This window comes from Procambarus clarkii, chromosome 20 (assembly GCF_040958095.1).
Source record: "Procambarus clarkii isolate CNS0578487 chromosome 20, FALCON_Pclarkii_2.0, whole genome shotgun sequence".
Lineage (NCBI taxonomy): Eukaryota > Metazoa > Arthropoda > Malacostraca > Decapoda > Cambaridae > Procambarus > Procambarus clarkii.
Window position 1 is genome coordinate 43856846 of NC_091169.1, and position 26975 is coordinate 43883820.

The 26975-nt window shown below is 46.5% G+C and overlaps 1 protein-coding gene across 1 annotated transcript in view; it reads left to right on the forward strand.

The window, feature by feature from the left end:
- Nucleotides 1–26975, forward strand: part of LOC123755306 (uncharacterized) — a 98265-nt gene that overhangs the window by 51190 nt on the left and 20100 nt on the right. The window contains exons 17-21 of the mRNA XM_045737798.2: nt 3917–4074; nt 11029–11169; nt 12693–12726; nt 20619–21154; nt 24215–24286. Coding sequence (XP_045593754.2) covers nt 3917–4074; nt 11029–11169; nt 12693–12726; nt 20619–21154; nt 24215–24286 — 941 coding nt within the window. The remainder of the gene's footprint in view (nt 1–3916; nt 4075–11028; nt 11170–12692; nt 12727–20618; nt 21155–24214; nt 24287–26975) is intronic.

Sequence of the window (26975 nt, forward strand, 5' to 3'; positions counted from 1 at the left end):
AGTCCCCCACGGGACCTAGACGCAACAAGAGCTTACCAAGTGGTAAAACAGTCCCCCCACGGGACCTAGACGCAACAAGAGCTTACCAAGTGGTAAAACAGTCCCCCCACGGGACCTAGACGCAACAAGAGCTTACCAAGTGGTAAAACAGTCCCCCACGGGACCTAGACGCAACAAGAGCTTACCAAGTGGTAAAACAGTCCCCCCACGGGACCTAGACGCAACAAGAGCTTACCAAGTGGTAAAACAGTCCCCCACGGGACCTAGACGCAACAAGAGCTTACCAAGTGGTAAAACAGTCCCCCACGGGACCTAGACGCAACAAGAGCTGTAGCTTCACAAGAAATATCAAGGCTACAGATCAGGCAAGAGGTACTACACACAACCTCCATTACCCGGCATTACTTGTCATTTGCTTAATAATATAGAGAATAATGAAGCATCTACGAAAGAGTAACGGATTTGGAAGTCATGCCTGACAACACGAGCCCTTCGCCAGCCACCTTACCTACCCTGAAAGGCTCCATCAGCGACTACATAGAAGACAAATTCCTCGCATTCTTACGTGTTTACCAACCACTTGGGCTGGACGGTAGAGCGACGGTCTCGCTTCATGCAGGTCAGCGTTCAATCCCCGACCGTCCAGATGGTTGGGGCACCATTCCTTCCCTCCGTCCCATCCCTAATCCTTATCCTGACCCACTTCCCAGTGATATATAGTCGTAATGGCTTGGTGCTTTATTCTGATAGTTCCCTTCCCTGCTTACGTGCTTAAATTCGTGTCAAAGAATAAATTGATGAGCACTATTTTCGTGAGCTTCTGTTGTCATAGTGTGGGTCTGTTGTCCGTGCGTGTCTGTGTCTTAATCTCTCTAACCCAACATTGATTATGGAAGATCCTGCATAACGAATTTATTAATATTTTTGTGTATAATTCGTGAGAGAGAAATTGTGACAACAAAAACGTAGAGAAACTCACTCAGATTATTAAAAAACTTTTGGAGAGCTTTCAGCGCGGAAGATTGTTAAGTAAAGCAAATCCCAGTTGCTTAAGCAGAGGATATTATTAAACAAGGAAGCAAGGAAGGTGGTCGAGGATAAGACGCCGGGATCCTGCTCGATCTGCCTTCTTCCTACTTATAATCTTTCGCTATTATTTAGAAAAAAAAACTTTTTCATTTAAGTTTTTGACTAATTTTTTTTTTTTTTAGAAAAAGTTGTATCTAAAGGCTTTTATAATTAGTGCTTTACCAACCCTAGCGCGACCTAACCTAATTAAACCTAATTAAGGTAATTAGAGTGGTAAGCGCTTAAGCTAGTTTAACTATATACACCAACCTAGCCTAACCTAATCCAACGTAACCCAACCATACCATCCTAACCACCGTGAGGATAGAAGTGGATAATATCCACCACGGAGACAACACAAGAGGCAAACCTAACAAAATTGATGATTTATAAATGGTTTACATATTATGCATTCTATACACATTTGTAGTCAAGCTATAGTGTAGGTTGCAACTACAATGACTAAGTACAACAATGTTCTAGTGTATAATGACCACAAATGGTCATTACACTTAGTCGCATCTTAGTGCGAATACAAATGGTTAGCATGATCAGTATTGATTTTTTTAGCACCCAAATATTAAGTCAAGAGTATCTTAATATTACCTCTCTCTACCTGATTCAGCATTGCCACTCCCCACCCCACCTGCCTCACCAGTGCCACTCCCCCCACCACCTGCCTCACCAGTGCCACTCCCCACTCCACCTGCCTCACCAGTGCCACTCCCCCCACCACCTGCCTCACCAGTGCCACTCCCCCCACCACCTGCCTCACCAGTGCCACTCCCCACCCCACCTGCCTCACCAGTGCCACTCCCCCCACCACCTGCCTCACCAGTGCCACTCCCCCCACCACCTGCCTCACCAGTGCCACTCCCTACCCCACCTGCCTCACCAGTGCCACTCCCCCCACCACCTGCCTCACCAGTGCCACTCCCCCTCACCTGCCTCACCAGTGCCACTCCCCCCACCACCTGCCTCACCAGTGCCACTCCCCCCACCACTTGCCTCACCAGTGCCACTCCCCACCCCACCTGCCTCACCAGTGCCACTCCCCCCACCACCTGCCTCACCAGTGCCACTCCCCCCACCACCTGCCTTACCAGTGCCACTCCCCCCACCACCTGCCTCACCAGTGCCACTCCCCCCACCACCTGCCTCACCAGTGCCACTCCCCCCACCACCTGCCTCACCAGTGCCACTCCCCCCACCACCTGCCTCACCAGTGCCACTCCCCCCACCACCTGCCTTACCAGTGCCACTCCCCACCCCACCTGCCTCACCAGTGCCACTCCCCCCACCACCTGCCTCACCAGTGCCACTCCCCCTCACCTGCCTCACTAGTGCCACTCCCCCCACCACCTGCCTCACCAGTGCCACTCCCCCCACCACCTGCCTCACCAGTGCCACTCCCCACCCCACCTGCCTCACCAGTGCCACTCCCCCCACCACCTGCCTCACCAGTGCCACTCCCCCTCACCTGCCTCACTAGTGCCACTCCCCCCACCACCTGCCTTACCAGTGCCACTCCCCCCACCACCTGCCTCACCAGTGCCACTCCCCCCACCACCTGCCTCACCAGTGCCACTCCCCCCACCACCTGCCTCACCAGTGCCACTCCCCCCACCACCTGCCTCACCAGTGCCACTCCCCCCACCACCTGCCTTACCAGTGCCACTCCCCACCCCACCTGCCTCACCAGTGCCACTCCCCCCACCACCTGCCTCACCAGTGCCACTCCCCCTCACCTGCCTCACCAGTGCCACTCCCCCCACCACCTGCCTCACCAGTGCCACTCCCCCCACCACCTGCCTCACCAGTGCCACTCCCCCCACCACCTGCCTCACCAGTGCCACTCCCCCCACCACCTGCCTCACCAGTGCCACTCCCCCCACCACCTGCCTCACCAGTGCCACTCCCCCCACCACCTGCCTTACCAGTGCCACTCCCCACCCCACCTGCCTCACCAGTGCCACTCCCCCTCACCTGCCTCACCAGTGCCACTCCCCCACCACCTGCCTCACCAGTGCCACTCCCCCCACCACCTGCCTCACCAGTGCCACTCCCCCCACCACCTGCCTCACCAGTGCCACTCCCCACCCCACCTGCCTCACCAGTGCCACTCCCCCCACCACCTGCCTCACCAGTGCCACTCCCCCCACCACCTGCCTCACCAGTGCCACTCCCCCCACCACCTGCCTCACCAGTGCCACTCCCCACCCCACCTGCCTCACCAGTGCCACTCCCCCCACCACCTGCCTCACCAGTGCCACTCCCCGTCACCTGCCTCACCAGTGCCACTCCCCCCACCACCTGCCTCACCAGTGCCACTCCCCCCACCACCTGCCTCACCAGTGCCACTCCCCCCACCACCTGCCTCACCAGTGCCACTCCCCCCACCACCTGCCTCACCAGTGCCACTCCCCCCACCACCTGCCTCACCAGTGCCACTCCCCCCACCACCTGCCTTACCAGTGCCACTCCCCACCCCACCTGCCTCACCAGTGCCACTCCCCCTCACCTGCCTCACCAGTGCCACTCCCCCACCACCTGCCTCACCAGTGCCACTCCCCCCACCACCTGCCTCACCAGTGCCACTCCCCCCACCACCTGCCTCACCAGTGCCACTCCCCACCCCACCTGCCTCACCAGTGCCACTCCCCCACCACCTGCCTCACCAGTGCCACTCCCCCCACCACCTGCCTCACCAGTGCCACTCCCCCCACCACCTGCCTCACCAGTGCCACTCCCCCCACCACCTGCCTCACCAGTGCCACTCCCCCCACCACCTGCCTCACCAGTGCCACTCCCCCACCACCTGCCTCACCAGTGCCAATTGCCCTTGCAGGTGGCGTATGCTGAACGAGACGCTGACGCAGGACGTTGCGTCAGAAGGGCTGGAGTCCCGACTGCGTCTCCCAGCCACCGCGGCGTCGCTGGGCACCTACTACTGCTACGTTAACAACACCATCGGGGAGTCTATACCCTGCGAGATCGACGTCACAGGTAGGTGGCAGGGGCGGGAGGCAGGCCTAAGGGAGAATGGGATCCATTAGGGGGGGTTAAGAGGTGTTAGAGACACAATAGGAAGGGGGTTCGGAGCTAAACAATAGGGGGTAGGTGGGGGGGGGGGGGTACGGGGATTTGATAACTATCACATTGATGGTATGAAAATCCATAGGTGCCGTGATGAGGGATCGAATCTACGCGGTGGGTGTACCCACGCGCGCACAGTCTAGACCACTAGGCCACAACATGATCAAAAGGATTGCAACCTGGGGTACTACCACACCCTCTAGGAATCCTGGAAGTTCCTAAGATATCTAGGATTGAACCCAGCGCATAGGTTCGAATCCTCATCACAACCCCTACTGATTTTTTCACATGATGCATCACAATAGTGTGATTACTCTCTATAATGATAATTATCATCATAATGATAATTATCATCATAATGATAATTATCATCATAATGATAATTATCATCATAATGATAATTATCATCATAATGATAATTATCATCATAATGATAATTATCATCATAATGATAATTATCATCATAATGATAATGTAATAAAGCCTTGGCAAGGGTAATTAACAAGAGCATCATGACTACCGATATTTAGGTCCGTTTTTAGGTCCATTGGTCACAACGTACAAAATACAAAGTGCTAACCTAACCAGAAACGCACCAACCCACTCAACCCACCTAACCTGACCAACACGTGCACCCAACACAACCATTTTGCGTGCCGCTGCTTTTCGTAATACCTTTGTAACGCGTACGTTGGGGGATCGTAACGTACAAAATAAGACGTACTAGTTGAGGGGACAGATTGAGCACGCACATCTCAAGCTTAACAGAATCTTCCAGAAATGTCTCGCAGTTCTTGAAACTATAACGTCATTACAGTGCTGTACATGACTCAACCACTTGTGTACATTACAGTGCTGTACATGACTCAACCACTTGTGTACATTACAGTGCTGTACATGACTCAACCACTTGTGTACATTACAGTGCTGTACATGACTCAACCACTTGTGTACATTACAGTGCTGTACATGACTCAACCACTTGTGTACATTACAGTGCTGTACATGACTCAACCACTTGTGTACATTACAGTGCTGTACATGACTCAACCACTTGTGTACATTACAGTGCTGTACATGACTCAACCACTTGTGTACATCATAATAAACAAAAAGTTATCGCATTAAAAAAAATTCATTCATTAATTTGGTGTAATTTCGGAGGCTGTTACACTAATTAAGTGCTTAAATTAATACGAAATCTTCATCTTGAGGTAATTTATGCTTCAATGCGTCAATTGTAATAAAATACAATTTAGAGTGTAGCTATAAGCTACAGCAAATACAATAGCTCCAAGCTACAGCAAATACAATACCTATAAGCTACAGCAAATACAATAGCTCCAAGCTACAGCAAATACAATACCTATAAGCTACAACAAATACAATAGCTCCAAGCTACAGCAAATACAATACCTATAAGCTACAGCAAATACAATAGCTCCAAGCTACAGCAAATACAATACCTATAAGCTACAGCAAATACAATAGCTCCAAGCTACAGCAAATACAATACCTATAAGCTACAACAAATACAATAGCTCCAAGCTACAGCAAATACAATACCTATAAGCTACAACAAATACAATAGCTCCAAGCTACAGCAAATACAATAGCTCCAAGCTACAGCAAATACAATAGCTCCAAGCTACAGCAAATACAATACCTATAAACTACAGCAAATACAATAAGCTGGGTAGATTGCACTGTTCATTTAGTCACAACATGTTTACGTCTGATCCATATCTATTCTTTTAACATTGCAAAAATGTATATCTTTGCATGTTGCATTGTATGTGAGCGGGAGATGCCGGCGGGACGGTTACAACACAAGAATTAATGAGACTGCAGAAGGACTATCAGCCTATTTAGCCGATATGCAGCCTATCAGCTGAGCGCGATACCTATTTAATATCTACATATTCATTGGTCTATCGGCTCCATTCCTATTTATATCTACCCCGAACTCATACATATAAGTGTCTAACCTACGCTTGAAACAATCCAGGGATCCAACCTCTGTGTTACTTTGTATAACTTGTTCCACAAATCAAAAGCCCTGTTACGAAACCAGTATTTACCCAGGTCTTACCCAATTTATAGCCATGGTTTCAAGTTTTATTTTGTGTTTAAGCTTTCTTCATCTCTCTTCGTAAGGGAGATTGCAAATTAATGGGATTAACTGTCTCACCCTTGTGTATACGCATACAAGTGAACTAGAGTCCAATCTGCAGTCGGGCAACCTAAACTTAACTACACAATCTAGAAGGGCCTAACCAGAGCAACATAGCCGATGTATTAATAGACGCTGCTATCGCTTCTAGAAATAAAATTCTAGCATTCTTTTTGCCTTGTTTAATACATTTGTTTTCCCCTTCTAGTCATGACTCTTAGATCATTCTCTCATTCAGACTTAGCAATATCAACACTGTCCAGCAGATATCAAGGAATTCTGATATTATTATCCGAGATAAGAAAGTTGTAATTATCAATAATAAACTGTGTCAGTCTTGTGTCCATTTTGAAAGCTTATCTAAATTGTTTCATGGCGATTTTTATTTCTTTGTATTTTCCTACCATGTTACAACCTGCGCACAAGCTTAGAAGCAATACACTAGCTTTCAAGCTGCACTCAAGCTTAGAACCTACACACCAGCTTAGAACCTACACACTAGCTTAGAACCTATGCATTAGCTTTGAACCTTCGCACAAGCTTAGAACCTACACACCAGCTTAGAACCTCTGCACCAGCTTAGAACCTATGCATTAGCTTTGAACCTGTGCACCAGCTTAGAACCTATGCATTAGCTTTGAACCTGCGCACCAGCTTAGAACCTGCGCACAAGCTTAGAACCTGCACACCAGCTTAGAACCTACACACCAGCTTTGAACCTGCACACCAGCTTAGAACCTACACACCAGCTTAGAACCTGCGCACCAGCTTAGAACCTACGCACCAGCTTAGAACCTATGCACCAGCTTAGAACCTATGCACCAGCTTAGAACCTGCACACCAGCTTAGAACCTAAACCCCAGCTTAGAACCTGTGCACCAGCTTAGAACCTGCACACCAGCTTAGAACCTGCACACCAGCTTAGAACCTGCGCACCAGCTTAGAACCTGCACACCAGCTTAGAACCTACACACCAGCTTAGAACCTGCGCACCAGCTTAGAACCTGCACACCAGCTTAGAACCTGCGCACCAGCTTAGAACCTGCACACCAGCTTAGAACCTGCGCACCAGCTTAGAACCTGCGCACCAGCTTAGTACCTGCACACCAGCTTAGAACCTACGCACCAGCTTAGAACCTGCGCACCAGCTTAGAACCTGCGCACCAGCTTAGAACCTGCACACCAGCTTAGAACCTGCGCACCAGCTTAGAGCCTGCACACCAGCTTAGAACCTACACACCAGCTTAGAACCTGCGCACCAGCTTAGAACCTGCACACCAGCTTAGAACCTGCGCACCAGCTTAGAACCTGCACACCAGCTTAGAACCTGCGCACCAGCTTAGAACCTGCGCACCAGCTTAGAACCTGCGCAGCAGCTTAGAACCTGCGCACCAGCTTAGAACCTGCGCACCAGCTTAGAACCTGCGCACCAGCTTAGAACCTGCACACCAGCTTAGAACCTACGCACCAGCTTAGAACCTGCGCACCAGCTTAGAACCTACGCACCAGCTTAGAACCTGCACACCAGCTTAGAACCTATGCACCAGCTTAGAACCTGCGCACCAGCTTAGAACCTGCACACCAGCTTAGAACCTGCACACCAGCTTAGAACCTATGCACCAGCTTAGAACCTGCACACCAGCTTAGAACCTGCACACCAGCTTAGAACCTGCGCACCAGCTTAGAACCTGCACACCAGCTTAGAACCTACACACCAGCTTAGAACCTGCACACCAGCTTAGAACCTGCACACCAGCTTAGAACCTGTGCACCAGCTTAGAACCTGCACACCAGCTTAGAACCTACACATCAGCTTAGAACCTGCACACCAGCTTAGAACCTACACATCAGCTTAGAACCTGCACACCAGCTTAGAACCTGTGCACCAGCTTAGAACCTGCACACCAGCTTAGAACCTACACATCAGCTTAGAACCTGCGCACCAGCTTAGAACCTGCACACCAGCTTAGAACCTGCACACCAGCTTAGAACCTACACATCAGCTTAGAACCTGCACACCAGCTTAGAACCTACACATCAGCTTAGAACCTATGCACCAGCTTAGAACCTGCACACAAGCTTAGAACCTGCGCACCAGCTTAGAACCTGCGCACCAGCTTAGAACCTGCACACCAGCTTAGAACCTGCACACCAGCTTAGAACCTGCACACCAGCTTAGAACCTGCACACCAGCTTAGAACCTACGCACCAGCTTAGAACCTAAACCCCAGCTTAGAACCTAAACCCCAGCTTAGAACCTAAACCCCAGCTTAGAACCTAAACCCCAGCTTAGAACCTAAACCCCAGCTTAGAACCTGCGCACCAGCTTAGAACCTGCACACCAGCTTAGAACCTGCACACCAGCTTAGAACCTGCGCACAAGCTTAGAACCTATGCACCAGCTTAGAACCTGCACACCAGCTTAGAACCTGCACACCAGCTTAGAACCTGCGCACCAGCTTAGAACCTGCGCACCAGCTTAGAACCTACACACCAGCTTAGAACCTACACACCAGCTTAGAACCTGCACACCAGCTTAGAACCTACACATCAGCTTAGAACCTGTACACCAGCTTAGAACCTACACATCAGCTTAGAACCTATGCACCAGCTTAGAACCTGCACACAAGCTTAGAACCTGCGCACCAGCTTAGAACCTGCGCACCAGCTTAGAACCTGCACACCAGCTTAGAACCTGCACACCAGCTTAGAACCTGCACACCAGCTTAGAACCTGCACACCAGCTTAGAACCTACGCACCAGCTTAGAACCTGCACACCAGCTTAGAACCTAAACCCCAGCTTAGAACCTAAACCCCAGCTTAGAACCTAAACCCCAGCTTAGAACCTAAACCCCAGCTTAGAACCTGCGCACCAGCTTAGAACCTGCGCACCAGCTTAGAACCTGCACACCAGCTTAGAACCTGCACACCAGCTTAGAACCTGCGCACAAGCTTAGAACCTATGCACCAGCTTAGAACCTGCACACCAGCTTAGAACCTGCACACCAGCTTAGAACCTGCGCACCAGCTTAGAACCTGCGCACCAGCTTAGAACCTACACACCAGCTTAGAACCTACACACCAGCTTAGAACCTGCACACCAGCTTAGAACCTACACATCAGCTTAGAACCTGCACACCAGCTTAGAACCTACACATCAGCTTAGAACCTATGCACCAGCTTAGAACCTGCACACAAGCTTAGAACCTGCGCACCAGCTTAGAACCTGCGCACCAGCTTAGAACCTGCACACCAGCTTAGAACCTGCACACCAGCTTAGAACCTGCACACCAGCTTAGAACCTGCACACCAGCTTAGAACCTACGCACCAGCTTAGAACCTGCACACCAGCTTAGAACCTAAACCCCAGCTTAGAACCTAAACCCCAGCTTAGAACCTAAACCCCAGCTTAGAACCTGCGCACCAGCTTAGAACCTGCACACCAGCTTAGAACCTGCACACCAGCTTAGAACCTGCACACCAGCTTAGAACCTGCGCACAAGCTTAGAACCTATGCACCAGCTTAGAACCTGCACACCAGCTTAGAACCTGCACACCAGCTTAGAACCTGCGCACCAGCTTAGAACCTGCGCACCAGCTTAGAACCTACACACCAGCTTAGAACCTGCGCACCAGCTTAGAACCTGCGCAAAAGCTTAGAACCTGCGCACCAGCTTAGAACCTACACACCAGCTTAGAACCTACGCACCAGCTTAGAACCTGTGCAAAAGCTTAGAACCTACGCACAAGCTTAGAACCTGTGCATCAGCTTAGAACCTACACACCAGCTTAGAACCAGCGCACCAGCTTAGAACCTGCGCACCAGCTTAGAACCTGCGCACCAGCTTAGAACCTGCGCACCAGCTTAGAACCTGCGCACCAGCTTAGAACCTGCGCACCAGCTTAGAACCTACACACCAGCTTAGAACCTGCGCACCAGCTTAGAACCTGCGCACCAGCTTAGAACCTACACACCAGCTTAGAACCTGCGCACCAGCTTAGAACCTGCGCACCAGCTTAGAACCTGCGCACCAGCTTAGAACCTGCGCACCAGCTTAGAACCTGCGCACCAGTTTAGAACCTGCGCACCAGCTTAGAACCTGCGCACCAGCTTAGAACCTGCGCATCAGCTTAGAACCTGCGCACCAGCTTAGAACCTGCGCACCAGCTTAGAACCTACACACCAGCTTAGAACCTGCGCACCAGCTTAGAACCTGTGCACCAGCTTAGAACCTACACACCAGCTTAGAACCTACACACCAGCTTAGAACCTGCGCACCAGCTTAGAACCTGTGCACCAGCTTAGAACCTGCACACCAGCTTAGAACCTGCACACCAGCTTAGAACCTGCGCACCAGCTTAGAACCTGTGCACCAGCTTAGAACCTGCACACCAGCTTAGAACCTGCACACCAGCTTAGAACCTGCGCACCAGCTTAGAACCTGTGCACCAGCTTAGAACCTACACACCAGCTTAGAACCTGCGCACCAGCTTAGAACCTGTGCACCAGCTTAGAACCTGCGCACCAGCTTAGAACCTGCGCACCAGCTTAGAACCTGCACACCAGCTTAGAACCTGCGCACTAGCATTGTAATATACCCACTAAGCTAATAACATAGGCACTATAGTGCTACTTATACTAATATAAGCTTACTAACGCTGCTCCCCGCGCCCGTCTCTACATTATAAGGTGTCGCAGGAATCATTGAGAAGCTGGGCGACGACAACATCATCGTCATCTCCGCCATCGTCGCCGCCGTCATCGTCCTCGTCCTCATCATCTGCGTCGTCATCATCGTCATCTGCCGCAGGCAAAGACAAGCCGGAAAATGTAAGTTTCTGCGCCTCTTCATTTGTCACCGTTTTCTGTTGTGTTATATCTCTATGTGCGAGCTTGTCTAGAATTTGCTTTTTTTTTTTTAAAGAAAATGAGAAGTCATTTTTTGGATGTTTTGAATATATGGTTTATACACGACTAGTTATGTCCGTTGAATGTTTTTTTTTAAACGTTTAGAACCCATATGTTATATATTTATATATATATAATTAGCTGCATCGAAATCTATATAGTTTTGGACTTACTCAAATATAATTCTGATCCGGGTTTGAGAGCTTCAGGAATCTGGTGCATTTTTTTTAATAAAAAAAAAAACTATATTCCATATTTATACTATGAGATAGAATCCTAGCAGTATGCTCCTGGGGTTAGTTATTAGTGTGATAATAACCTTGTTATTAGTGTGAAGCCTTGTTATTGTGAGTTCTAGTGTGTGCACTGCTTGTGTGGTTCTTGACAATTGCATTAAATACAATATAGTGTGAATTCATTCATTTTTGTCATTGCGACTTGTATATGCGAAAATGTATCGATTTAGTCCACAGTTTTTCAAGGCGTTGTATCGTCTGACACCTCGTTAGCGATCACATGGTTTGATCAAGACGTTGGTGATCACATGGTTTGATCAAGACGTTGGTGATCACATGGTTTGATCAAGACGTTGGTGATCACATGGTTTGATTAAGACGTTGGTGATCACATGGTTTGATCAAGACGTTGGTGATCACATGGTTTGATCAAGACGTTGCTGATCACATGGTTTGATCAAGACGTTGGTGATCACATGGTTTGATCAAGACGTTGCTGATCACATGGTTTGATCAAGACGTTGGTGATCACATGGTTTGATTAAGACGTTGGTGATCACATGGTTTGATCAAGACGTTGGTGATCACATGGTTTGATCAAGACGTTGGTGATGACACCAGTGGAACAAGAACCACACACACCATTGTACTCCATCACTAGAGCTTACTGCATGGGAGTGGAGGCAGCTTGACCATAGTTGATGCGATGCCCCATCAGTGTTAATACTCTTGTAGCATGTCACCCCTCATCCCCCCTACCCGACCCCCATGGCTCCTGGGGCAGGGGGGTCATATACCCCTCCCCTCACTCACTCAGACGAGATGATACGTAACCAACAATTGATGAGCATCATGCTTACGGGATATACTCATGCCCATGTCACCTTCTTGGGTGGCTTAATTTTCATCAATCAGTTTTCAATCAATGCATTTTCTCCAGTGGCCGTGAGAGGGGGGGGGGGGGGGGGTAGGGGGGAGCAGAGGCGTGACAGGCACAAGTTTAGTAAGGGTGATATTTGCACACTAACAGCACATTTTAACACCAACTGCCTGCAATACGGCCTCACATATTTACATATATATAAAACATCTGACATTAGGGGTTGTCCCCCAAAGTACAAATCCCACTGGGCCTCTAATTTAAATCTGCGCGTTTTTTTTTCCATTCCTCCCACACCCCCCCCTCTCCCCCCCCTTCTGCTTGCTTAGACAACGGTGCAACCAGCTTACAGGAGAGAGAGAAGTAAGTCATATTCCTTTTTCTCGTTTTTAAATGGTGTCAAAAAAATGCAGTAGTATGTGTAGTTCTTAAAAAAAATATTAGTGTATATTTTGTAGCAGTGATATATAATAATTTTAATTAGCCTAGATTTTTTTTTTTTTGGATGAAGTAGTTTGAAATTAGAAAACAAATCTCAGTTTGCATGGCTAATTTAAGACAAGAAAATAGATTCCATTTTTTGTCTCCCACTTTCCCCCTTGTTGCATGGGTAACTCAACCCTGCGGAACATGATCCAATATTTGATTCCCAGTAGCGTCAAGATTGTACTTAATTAGGTCATGCATCATTAAGTTAATATACGCTTTGTGGGAGAAGCCACCTCGTTATTCTCGGCCTAATGACTGTTTCCCGTGAACCACCTGGCCTCATGACTCGCGCGACACACTCAGCCTTGGGACACACACTGGCATAGTACTCGAGTGCATAGTGGAACTCATAGTGCGCCCCTCTCAAGGGCTTATACATCTCTCACAGGTCCTCTCTGGAACTCTCGTATATCCTAAACTTTCTCAGGTTACTCACTCTAGTTAACGGTTACGTCGCCTCCAGCGTGGCACTGTGGCCTCCAGCGTGGCACTGTGGCCTCCGGTGTGACAAGTACTCATCTAATTCTGCTTTGCGGGGATTGAGAATCAGCTCTTTGGTCCCGCCTCTCAACTGCCAACCAACTTGTTTACGCGTGACCTATTGGGCTGATCTTGATCCTATTGGTCTCTTGTCATGTCTACATTTAAAAATGTGTATGGAGTCTGCCTTCACCACATCACTACCTAATGCATTACATTTTTTAACTACTCTGACTAAAAATGATCTCTGTGCCTGATTTGGATATTTGGTTTCGACTTGTGTCCCGTTGTTCGAGTACCACCTGTTCTAAATAGTCTGTCTTTATGTACCTTATCAATATTCCCAAAACTTTGTGTATGTAGCAATCATGTCTCCAATTACGTGTCTTCCAGCAACGTAAGATTTGATTTTAGTAGCATTTCCTCGTAACAAATGAGACGTGTGGCCTCCAGCGGGCAGACAGCAGAGACAACAAGCTAACTGGCCACTGTGCAGCTGCTCGCTGTCAAGCGAAAGACGCAGACTTTACAACCTCGCCCTGACGATCTGACAAGCGGCAACTTTTAAGTGGTCTTCTCTAACCAGAAGCGTATGAACCTAGTCACCGCCCGCTCCTGACCTATCAAAGCCGATGCTCTTTAGTCTCAGAATGTGTCCAAATTATGTTGCTTTAATAGTCGTAAAGTGGCTAAATTTGGACGGTGCCGTTGGCAGGGTCCAAATTGAGGGACATTTAAGTGTAAGGCAGCTCAGGGCTGTTGCTCATACATGTCGCAAGTGGAAGGTTCCGTGTAAGATGTTGTAGCAGTTCTACAATAATTTGCATTGCATTTACATTGCACTAACTTGCACTAACATTGCATTTACAAGTAACGCTAATTCTTGTTGCATTCCGAGCTCGGTATTCTGCCTGTACAATGAACAAAAATTTTATGTTTTTTTAGTCCTGGCACAGTGCCTCCCTGGCTTGGAACCTTGATACTTCTGGCACATATCACGGGGCCCTCCTCCTCATATCCCGCCACACTAGTTCATATCGCTTTATATGCGAGATCATCTTCAGTGTACAATACATTTTACCTATTACATACCTCTATTGTAATCCTTGAAATCTTCAACAACAAAAAACTGGACTTACATCACCTATTTTGTACCCCTATTTTATTCATAATTGAATTCCACACCCCACTAGTCCTTAGTATGCTTAACCTGCTTGAAATCACCTATTTGACAGAACTCTAGCCAGACTCGCAAAACCTGTTTTGTCTGATGGGTTGAATGACGAATTATTGGACCCAACTAGTAGGCCTCTTCCTCTGTTTATCTTTTTATCCAGAGATATCAAAATAGAAATGCAAATATCTGATCCATCACTGTTTTGATGCGTCTTCACTATCTTGACGCATCTAATTTGAGTCCCGTCTCTAATTTGCAATTTAGATGGTACTAATTTTGTGATCACGAGACAGTGGTTGCTGAGACAGACACACACACACACATGCCGCTGCTTAGAACTAGAGAGAAGCCTTTAACTCTGAGACTACCGCTTAACCCCATACAGAGAAAACCTCGTATGGGGTTAACGTTACAGAGTTAGAACCTCTTAAATAGTCCCCCGTAACCTCTAAAAGCCTCGTTCAGGTCGCACAGTAAACAGTCAACAAGGCGAGAAATGCTTCAACTACTTGGCACCTTCAGTGTAATTATCCATAACCTTGAGACATTGCCCTTAACGTGCCACTGTGGTACGCAAAGAGTTAAATTATGAATGCCAGTTGCACTGTGTTTTGTGAAATTAACGAAATAGTGTGTGTTCAACTTTCAGCTTAATTTATAGATTGACGCCGGCACTGAACCATTCATTGTGTTCGACACGAAGTGTTCGTTTACTCATTTCTGTATGTGTTAGTGTGTAGATGAACAGATTCATTCTCATAATTACCCATTTGTTATGTGCCAATCTTTAACCTAAATATCTCTTAATCATCATTTTCCTCTCTCTCCCTCCCTCCTTCTCTCTCTCTCCCTCTCTCTCTCTCTCTCTCTCTCTCTCTCTCTCTCTCTCTCTCTCTCTCTCTCTCTGTGTGTGTGTGTGTGTGTGTGTGTGTGTGTGTGTGTGTGTGTGATTTAGTTACTTGTGTGTGCGCGTGTGTGTAGCAAGTCCCTAAACACCTTTCCAATCCTTAGCCAATAATCCCCTCTCTCTGACCATTGCTCTCTTGGTCCCTTGCTCTTTGTCCCTTTGGCACTCTTCCATGGGGGCACGAGTCTCACTGTCCTCCCTGGTCCCTAGTCTATTGTCAGTGTTCCTTTACCCCCCCCCCCCGTGTTCACTCCCGCCCCCCCCCCCTCCCCTCCCCCCCCCCTTGCCCCGTGTTGACGCCCTGTTTCCTTGCCGCCTTAATGTTTCTCTCACGTGTGCGTGTGTGTGTTCTCTTGCCTCTCTCCCTTCTACTGTCTTCCCTTCATCTCTATTGCCATTTTCTGTCTCTCAAGCGCCATATGTGTCATTTTCTCGCGTGCGAGCAGCCTCCACAACCACTTCAACAACTACATCAACAACCACCACAACCACCACCACCACAACCACCACCAGCTGTGGGAGGATGTGACGGAGGCCTGGCTCATTCCCTCCTTAGCTGCCGCCCACAGACCTACTCCCGCCACCTCCTTTGCCACCCACCCACGCCCACACAGCCGCCCGTGCCTTCTGGACACGCCCACCCACCCCGCCCATCCCCCTACGCACTACTACCACCACAACCACCACTACTACCACAACCGCAACTGTGTCGCGCCTAATTGCCGAGTGATGCATGATCTACCTCAGCTTAGTACATTTTAGGCGGCGGGAGCATTATACTATAGAGAAGCCTATATTATACTGTATATATATTTAAGGAAGGCAGTGGTGCTCTTAGGAAGAACAAGACGGTAGCAAGGATGTACCACCTGGATATCCAGATGGTTGCCACCTGGATATCCAGGTGGCTGGCTGGTTGGTTAGTATGGTTTTGCGTGGGGACTGGTGGAAGGGTGTGGATCGTGGGCCCATCTGGTGGTTGAGGAAGGAATAATATCTTAGATGGTTGACTTAACCACCTCACCTGCAGATGGTTGACTTAACCACGTCTTCCACCTGTTTGAGAAAAATAGTCTCGCCCCCCACCATTCCCTAAGCTCTCGTCACGGACTACGTGTCCCTCCCTCACCTCTAGTCCCCCCCCCCTCCCCCCCCCATCCTGGCACCTACTGGCACCTACCCTCAAGAAGGTAAACAAGACGGTACTATATCGCCCTCACACGAGCTGGAAGAGTCACCCCAACAATTCCATTAATAAACATACACAGATAATGTTGATTTTCTGTGTTTAAATTCGATGATCGCTCTGTCATTTTGATAACTTATTACTTTAATGTCAATCGTGTGTGTATATATTATATACACACATATATATATTATATATATATATATATAATATTTAAACCATCATATATTATAATGGTTTAAATTGTGATACTAAACTGGGTCCCTCATGGCTCAAAGGTCTACAGTTAATAGCGGACCCGCTGGCCAGGTCCCCAGACACATACAGCTGTCAAAATTCTAATACATTTTTGAAGAGTGCATCAACACACAATACACTCGCACGATTCGGCAAGTTCTCGTAAAAAACCTTCCCCCTCCCCCTCCCCCCACTCCTCTGGGAAAGAGGTTCCAGTGAAACAATTAGTCCAGATATGATGAATCACAATCTCTGTCGTGTCACGATCAACGTATGAATACCTCGTCTCCATCAGGCCGCGGGGGGGGGGGGGGGGGGGGGGAATCCTTTTGATCTCCAATTTAACCTGCACAGTGGACCATCTCGCCGCCTCTCACTCCCTCCTCAACGCAGACTGATCGGATGCAATGCCGTTTATACGGAAATCCCGCTTATCCGGATGCTCTAAGTCCGGATAAACGGGTGCTATATGAGCCGCTATGCATCGGCGTCAGGCTCCCCTCCACTCTTTAATCTTCTTCTTTATCATTTTTGAGACTACAGAGTTGTGTGTATGTATGCATGGTTCCATGTGCGTGTGTATGTATGCATGGTTCCATGTGCGTGTGTATGTGCGTGTGTATGTGCGTGCCTCTCATTAAAACTGCGCTAAATGACATGCTTTAATAACCTTAATGCAATATAAACATTTCTGCAAGATTTTCTAATCTGATCCATTCTTGGACTTTATAGACAATTGATTTTTTCCTTGCCTTGTGTCTTCATGTTTGTGAATGTTTATCTTAGGCTTATCTATTATTTAATTCTGTTATTACTTCCGAATTTAATTTTGTAATGTTCTCTTTTATGCGAGTTATTTTATTCTATTTTTTACTTTTCTCTTTATATTTTTTTAATGCCTGCATGTGTGTGTTTAAGAAAATATGGCAAAGCTACATAGTAACTTTATGTCTGTTTTCCATTTCCTGGCTGTGGCCGTTGTATGGATCCTGTGTGTGGCCTCGGTGCCCCTTCTGGGTAGGTTACCCCTTTGGTTGATCTGTGCCCACCCTCCTGTGGGGCGCCCCGTCCCTTAGAAAGTCTGCCCGCTCGCTTGGTAGATTATCCCCCCCTTCCTGACTCGTGATACCATATCCCTTCGCCCCCTTTGCCCATGTAGGTGTGTCCTCATGTTAGTCTACCTCCTCCTCCCCCTTTGGTAGGTCACCCCTACATAGTTGGGTAGGTGAAGCTCATTAGGTAACTCAAGACCTTGGGTGGGTCATCTCCTCCCAGGGTAGATTGTATCCCTGTTGGTAGATTATTTTGCAAATCTTTCTTCTGGGTGATTAGTTCACCTTCTATGGAAACCGTCAGTAAATTTCACAGATGCAGTAAATTGCTTCTATGAGCGAATCGCTTACTAGGTACTTCATTCCCCCTAGGCTACCTATCTCAGGGTAGGCCCGTTCCCTTAGGTAGGTCACCCCTCTAGGGGTAGGCTCGTCCCCTTAGGTAGGTCACCCCTGTAGGGGTAGGCCCGTTCCCTTAGGCCACCCCTGTATGGGTAGGCCCGTTCCCTTAGGTAGGTCCCCCCTCTAGGGGTAGGCCCGTTCCCTTAGGTAGGTCCCCCCTCTAGGGGTAGGCCCGTTCCCTAAGGCCACCCCTCTAGGGGTTGGCTCGTCCCCTTATCACCAAGTTACCTCAGTAAACGTTGAAGTAGCTTGTTTACTAGTACTAGATAGCCCAAGAGTACGTGCTGTCCGTGTCGTTTGAGAGGTGACCATGTGTCCGGGTGAGAGAGATGCCATGCAGGCAGATGTGTACGCTTGTGCGGGTCCCGGGTGTCCTGGGGTACAGCACGCAGTGTATCAGGTAACCGAGTGTAGCCTTGGAGTAGCTAAGAGTCGGGGCCCGGGTGTTACAGACAAGGTGGACGAAGAGCCGACCCACGAGCATGTGTCCAAGGAGCTACCCTCGTGAGCACCCAGGACCCCCTCCTTCACCTTCACTGTGAGTATTGGCGGCTGCTGCTGCTGCTGCTGCTGCTGCTCTTGCTGTCGTGTCCACCGCCGTCGCCTGCTGCAGCGCTGCCTGGCTCTGGGGTGTAGTGGGATATTACACTATATTAACCTCGGGGACGCGTTTGAAAGCAACTATCAAAATATTCTCCTCGTCGCTCCTGTCATATTCCACTCTGAATCAAATATGATTCTCAACTGGAATGTACAGAATCAGACACTATAAATCAGACATTTATAATGGAATGAGATGACAAATCAGGCAGATTAATATTTGAAATCGAAGGGAGATTGGTTGAAAAATGAACAACTTCCTCCCAGACCAGAGGGGCAGTGCTGAGCAGGTAGGCTGTGGTGGTTGTGTTGTCTCATGCTGCTTCTGCCGTGTGTCTCTGTTGTCCTGTCCTCCTCACCTGTGTGTGCATCGTGTGTGTGTGTGTGTGTGTGTGTGTGTGTGTGTGAGAACATATGTGCCTGCTCAAGTTCTTTAGTTTAATGTTTTTTCCTCATCTCCCTGTTTATTACCAACTCTCATCTTAGTTCTCTAATTCCTATCCTGGCAGCCCTCTCCATATCCTTGCTTCCCAATCTCAATCGCCTCCCACACCTTTACCCCGTTATATATATATATATATATATATATATATATATATATATATATATATATATATATATATATATATATATATATATATATATATATATATATACACGATTTACTTACTATTAGTAATATTTTGAATTTCAATAAAGCCAATGTGCTTAGGTCGACGTGAGCGTACAAACCGAACTCTGTAAATAAGCAAATACAAATCTACAAATTTCCGATTGAAAACCGAGACTTTTCCAGCTTGCGTTCATGTTCGGGCATGAAAATTCGGCCGAATGCGTATGTTAAGTTCAATCAATTTTCTTTCGCTTACTCTTTTTATATTTAGCAATTATTGTTAATCTTAATTACTTATTGTAAGTTTATCTGTTCCTTTTTTCTTTTCCATTTGATGCATCGTACCTCCTTACTGCCTGTGTTAAACCCTTAACCTACGGACAGGAGTAGGTTCCGATAGTTCTGCTACCAAGTGCATAAGGTAATCTGAATATATTAGTTGGTCCTCGTAGTCCGTTTTCTGTTTGTTCCGAAGGTAATGCAGCATTTAAAATGGCTCACTGTTTTATAGTTCTTAAAGTATCCACCTTACCTCCCCTTCCCTAATCCCTCCCTCCCTCCCTCTCTCTCTCTCTCTCTCTCTCTCCGGGAGGCATAAATTGGATTAAGGCTTTGCGTATTACCGTATTTAACGACTGCAATCCTTTGCTGAGTTTAGAATTAAAAGGAGAGTTGAGTACTGGTTCTATCTTTAACCTGACCTTGATGCGCGGTGTAGAAGGTTGATTTGCGGCTTCCTTAGTGTGGTAATATTGTCTTAGCTCCGTGTCGTTTACTCCTCTCTACATCACAAGGCAAAGACTTGGCGTTGAGGCGAAACAAAGAGTAACAGGTGGCTTTTCCCACATTGTATCGTACTATTTGTTTATTAATAATTCGTGATAGTTTAATATGGAGGTATGAACGGGAAGCTGTCATTATCACTGGGTTTAGTCTTGCTGATATGAAGGAAAGTTTCTTGCTAGAGAATTTAAAGACTTGATAATGTGATTAAAAGTTTAAATTATTGTTTAATGTCACCTTCCCGGGACCTTCACTAGTTACATTGATGTCGTGTGTGTTGATGTTGACGAAGGCGCTTTGGTGGCCCTTCTCTCCCCCTTCTGTTATAGCCCTGAAGGGACCTCGCTCCGCCCCGACCCCTTCTCCCCCGTGTCAGTCCAACCCGTGCACAAGTGGCCCCTTCGCCCCGGCGTCCATGTGCACCTCAACTCTCTCACTAGCCTGACGGACGACGCAAAGTGCTTACACAACAACAACACCATGACCAACCTCTCGCTCCCTCCTACCACCGCCCCTCCACCACCACCCCTCAACCACCATCCCTATCACCCTCTCCACCACCACCACCACCCTCTGGCCAACCACAACCACCAGCCCAGCCTCTCCCACCCTCTCCACCCTCACCAGCAGTACCCTACGTTAGACAATAAACGAAGAGGGTCTAGCCTTCGTAAGCTTAATAACTCCCACTCCTTGCCGCGTCAAGCTTCCCTGGACATCCCCAGGGAGAGTCTGGCGCCGGTGTCGCCCCCCTCACCCACCCACCTCTCTCACCCCTCTTCTGCGACTAACAACACCACCAGCAAACTAAGACCTAAAAGTGCTGTTTCTGACTTAGACGTTAACTTTCACACGGGGAGTTCAGGTATGTTCCTCTATATTAACTTGTCTTGACGTAAACACCACAGATGCAAAGTGTTCGGAGAGGTGTATAGTCTTTACCGAGTATTCAAGTAGCGTTTTGTCCTAGTTTACCGCCCTCTGAACATTTTGCATCTTGGTATTGCTATAAAACAGTAGTTTTTCCCCTTCATGCTCGCAGGAAAAGTTTCCTGGTTACAGAGCACTAAAGATAAACAATGATAGAGCTGTTCAATTCCCACACATCTAATTCCCTGGAGGCCTGGAAAATTTAGCACAGTAACAGATGCCACTTTCAGTGATTAAAGATCATTTGACTGACGAGTTTACCTTCAGTAGTGGCGAGAAAGTTGGAGGTGCTGTCTCCAGGGAGTTAGCTCTGCATCTCCACCTTCACTACAGGTTACGTCCAAGTCATTGCACCCAACTCTAGAAATAATATACAGGGTGCCCCATGAGCCTGGAACCATGGCGTAAGCTGGTGAAAACTGGTTTTGATTTGATATTTCATTGTTTAATGCAACATGAATTCAATGTGTGTCCACAATCACGACTGATACATGTATCCAATCAGTAGTCACACGACAATTGATGTTAAAATTTGTGGGTCATAACTTCTGGGACACCCTGTATATTCATGTGTGTGTGGGTGTATGTGTGTTTATTTTACGCACGCACGCACACACACACACACGCACGCGCGTGAACGCGCACTAAGTGGTGCACATACTCTTACCTGCTCTAAGGATTATTTAGTCGCCACACATATAGCAAATCCGCCTCATCCAGAATTCGAGGCAAATTGATTCTCATGGAACATCTAATTTAAAAAAAAATATATGCAACAAAAGTAATCAAGAATTTTGTTTAGAGATTCACATTGATCGTCTTTGATTAGTTGTTATTGCATAAGCGTAATATATGCTTATGTGACGTATCTTTAATGTTGCAGATCTACGGGGAAAATGACATATTCAATCCCTTAAAGTTCGTAGATGTGATGGGAAGTCATACCTGATCCCAGTTACCAGGGACTGAAGTGTGTGTGTGGGTGGTGTGTGTGTGGGTGGTGTGTGTGTGGGTGGTGTGTGTGTGTGTGTGTGTGTGTGTATGTGTGTGTGTGTGTGTGTATGTGTATGTGTGTGTGTGTGTGTGTGTGTGTGTGTGTGTGTATTCACCTAGTTGTGCTTGCGGAGGTTGACCTCTGCTCTTTCGGCCCGCCTCTCAACTGTCAATCTACTGTTACTAACTACTATTTTTTTTCTCACACACACACACACACACACACACACACACACACACACACACACACACACACACACACACACACACACACACACACCAGGTTGACTAACATAAGAACGGCCTTTAGAAACTTGTGTAAGGAATCTTTCAGAACATTATATACCACATATGTCAGACCAATCCTGGAGTATGCGGCTCCAGCATGGAGTCCATATCTAGTCAAGCATAAGACTAAACTGGAAAAGGTTCAAAGGTTTGCCACCAGACTAGTACCCGAGCCGAGAGGTATGAGCTACGAGGAGAGACTACGGGAATTGAACCTCACTTCGCTGGAAGACAGAAGAGTTAGGGGGGACATGATCACCACATTCAAGATTCTCAAGGGAATCGACAGGGTTGATAAAGATAGGCTATTTAACACAAGGGGCACACGCACTAGGGGACACAGGTGGAAACTGAGTGCCCAAATGAGCTACAGAGATATTAGAAAGAACTTTTTTAGTGTCAGAGTGGTTGACAAATGGAATGCATTAGGAAGCAATGTGGTGGAGGCTGACTCCATACACAGTTTCAAGTGTAGATATGATAGAGCCCAATAGGCTCAGGAACCTGTACACCTGTTGATTGGCGGTTGAGAGGCGGGACCAAAGAGCCTGAGCTCAACCCCCGCAAGCACAACTAGGTGAGTACAACTAGGTGAGTACACACACACACACACACACACACACACACACACACACACACACACACACACACACACACACACACGCACACGCACACAAACAGGAAGCAGCTCCGTAACAGCTGTCTAACTCCCAAGTATCTATTTACTGCTAGGTAACAGATGCCTCAGGGTTAAGGAAACTCTGCCCATCTGTTTCCGTCGGCTGCGGGAATCGAACCCGGGTCCCTAGGTCCATGAGCCTAGAGCGCTGTCCACTCAGCCACCAGCCCCCCAAATGAATTGAGTGTACTCACCTAGTTGTGTTTGCGGGTGTTGAGCTCTGGCTCTTTGGTCCCGCCTCTCAACCGTCAATCAACAGGTGTACAGATTCCTGAGCCTATCGGGCTCTGTCATATCTACACTTGAAACTGTGTATGGAGTCAGCCTCCACCACATCACCCCCTAATGCATTCCATTTGTCAACCACTCTGACACTAAAAAAGTTCCTGTGTGTGTGTGTGTGTGTGTGTGTGTGTGTGTGTGTGTGTGTGTGTGTGTGTGTGTGTGTGACAAAGCCGTCCCGGAATCACTAGTGTCTATCAGTGACGTGGTTTAAAGACTAATTATCTATTTGGTATATTTACTGAATACATACTTTAGCTAAAAATATATATTTCGTTCTAATTTAACAAAACATTCTATGTGTTCGTTGAGTAAAGTAACATTTATTTTTCACTCCCTCGTCATTCCTTACGTATTTTACTTATAACTTAATTGTTGATAATTACCACTTGTGTTAAATCTCCACAATCCTGTGTAGACAAATGTTGAGGCTTTGATGATTACAATAGTAAAAATACCAGTAGTGAGAAAATCCGTAGGAGTTGTGATGAGGGATTCGAACCTATGGGTTGGTGGGTGTATCCACGTACACGCCCTAATCGAACACCCCCAACCCCCGCATAGATTCGAACCCTGATCATGATGGCTCCGACGAATTCTCTTATAAACGTTTTTAAACATTAACATGAGGTCGAGATTTAGCACCGGTAAACGTCTCCTTTTTTTGTTGTTGTTGTTGTTGTTTGTTAACATTAACTGCATGTCTTTTGTTGTTGTTGTGTCATGTCCGGTATTTGTCTGTGTCTGTTTTAGTCGTGGTACAGAACAAGGCAGACACCAGCGACGGGTCAACGAGCGGACGGAAAAGAAAAAAGCCAGGTCAAGGTAGGCCATTCCCGGGGTCACACCTCCGGAGCTCCGTAAGTGTGAGCAGACTTGTCACCTTCAATTCTAACACCCAACAACAGCAGAAATGTTAAACTTGCTTTCATAAAATAAAATAACAAAAAATCATTTGGCTAAAATGTAATTGAAAAAAGGCCTTTATGGTGAGAAATCTGGCCCTTTGGTACCCCAAAATAGCCTTCATGGCAAGAGATCCGGGTGTTTTGCACCCAAAAAAACCTCTATGGCGAGAGATTCGGGCCTTTTGTATCCCCCATGTGATGTCATACAATGGAATCCGGTTCTGTATAGACTTTCACCCCAACTGTTATGTTTGCTATGAGGATTTGTTGCCCTGAATTCTGTTTAATGTGCGCGTTTCACTTTTCCTTGTCGCATGTGCTGCCAAGACATAGTTTGTGATGTGGACTACAGAGAGCCATAATACACGCAGTCTTGGGTGGCCAAGATGTTCCATCAAGAGTGTCTGCGGCTGGAAGTGAGTTCAGTCTCTGACTCTTCTCTCTCTCTCTCTTACCACGGAAGTATGATACTTAATTACGAACCGTCTCCTGCTGTTATTGAGTATTAGAATTCTGCGTGTCGGGCGTTACTTTTCAGGTTCATTGTTTACGTTATCAAAAGATGTTATGGTGCTGGTAACGCGTCGTGGTAAGCGAGATCACGAGTTACGGATCGGAAGTGATAGCCTCCCAAGACAGTCGCTGGAGAAGTACAAGTCTTAAACCTTTGTGAGCGACACAGTTTTTCACGAATCAAGATTTTTTAATCATTTGTTTTAGGAATGCAAGCGACTGTTTAGAGATTTCTTGACATTATACCATCTGTTGATTGAGAGCCTCTAGAAGCCGCTCAACCACTGTTGAGGAAAGATGGTGTTAGAAAGTAGACTTGAGAATTTAGTCTCACCGTCGTTTGAGACACTCAAGAGCAGTATTGTTTGTGTTATTAGTGAATGCTGGTGTGTGTGTGTGTGTGTGTGTGTGTGTGTGTGCGCGCGTGTGCGTGTGCGTGTGCGTGTGTGTGTGTGTGTGTGTGTATGCGTGCAAGTCCTCTTGCGTGAATAATAAATCCTCAAAAGGTTACTCTTAATAATTTTAATTTCGAAATAAAAGGACGAAGAGCTATGGCAAACGTCTCTTGAAAATAATTTTATTTAAATATTCATATGAAGTTTCGAACACTTTTCACATAAAATAAAAAAAAATCAAGAAAAAATCAATTAAGCCAACAATCTAAATAAAAAAAGTAAAAAGCCATAAATAAAATTAAGCAAAACAATTTTTAAAATAATACAAGTTCAAGAAAATGAATTAACGAAAAAAAACGAAACTTAAGACGTTACAAAATGACAACGTAAACATACAAAAGAGAAATGACAGAACTCTTCACATTGTGGACTGACAACGTTGCCAAACTATAAATTACCCGCACTTGAGACAAACAAACGAAAACAACGATACTGGGAATTTATATATAGAAACACAAAAAAAATTACGAAGACTGCAAACAAATATTTAATAGTTCATGCTTAAACACTACGCTAAGTAACTACTGCACACTTGTTTGCGCGCACGCCCACACGCACGCACAACCTAAACATGAGAAGAGTGAACTAAAGACAATGTGTATTAATGTAAGAGTGTAAATAGGCAGAAACGAGACGTTTTTGGTCCATTTTAGGACGGAGTTTTTTAATATAGAAAGACACCATTAATCTTAGATCAAAGGCACCACCATTACAATTGTCCGAAATGTCGAAATCTGACTTAACAGAAGACGAACTTCTCTGAGAACGATCTCAAATTTCGGAAAACGACGTTTTTGATAATGGTCGACCAGTTCTCTGCGACAGTCGTCAGTGTTTGATCATTCTAATTGACGACTGTCACACACAACTGGTCGACCATTATCAAAAACTTCGATTTCCGAAATTCGAGATCGTGCTCAGAGAAGTTCGTCTTCTGTTAAGTCAGATTTCGACATTTCGGACAATTGTAATGGTGGTGCCTTTGATCCAAGATTAATGGCGTCTTTGTATATTAAAAAACTTCGTCCTAAAATGGACCAAAAACGTCTCATTTCTACATATTTACTCGCTTACATTAATACACATTTTCTTTAGTTCACTCGTGTTTAGGTTGTGTGTGCGCGCGCGCGCGCGTATAAATGTGTATACATTTATACACATTTTTAGTTCACTCTTATGTTTAGTTTTTTTCGGGGGGGGGGGGGGGTTATTTTGGTGTGTTCGTGCGCTCAAACAAGTGAGCTGTAGTTACTTAAGGTAGTGTTTAAATATGAACTGTTAAATGTTTGTTTGCAATCTTTGTATAATTTCCGTGTTTTTTTATATATAAATTCCCAGTATCGTCGTGTTTTCTTTTATATGTTTGAATAATTGCGTGTAAGTTATTGATTAGTTTGTCAAGTGTCGTCGACCACATTGTAGGTAATTTTATTGCTTCACTTTTGTATATTTAAATTGTCATTTTGTAAAACCTTAAGTTTGTTTTAGATTTGTTTAATTTTCTTGAACTTGGATTTTTAGCCATTTGATTTTTTTTTATTTGTTGTGTTGATGTTATTTGTGGCTTTGAAACTTTTTTTATTTAGCTTTTTAGAACTTTTGTTGAAATTTTTATTTGTATGCTTAGGTCGATGATAA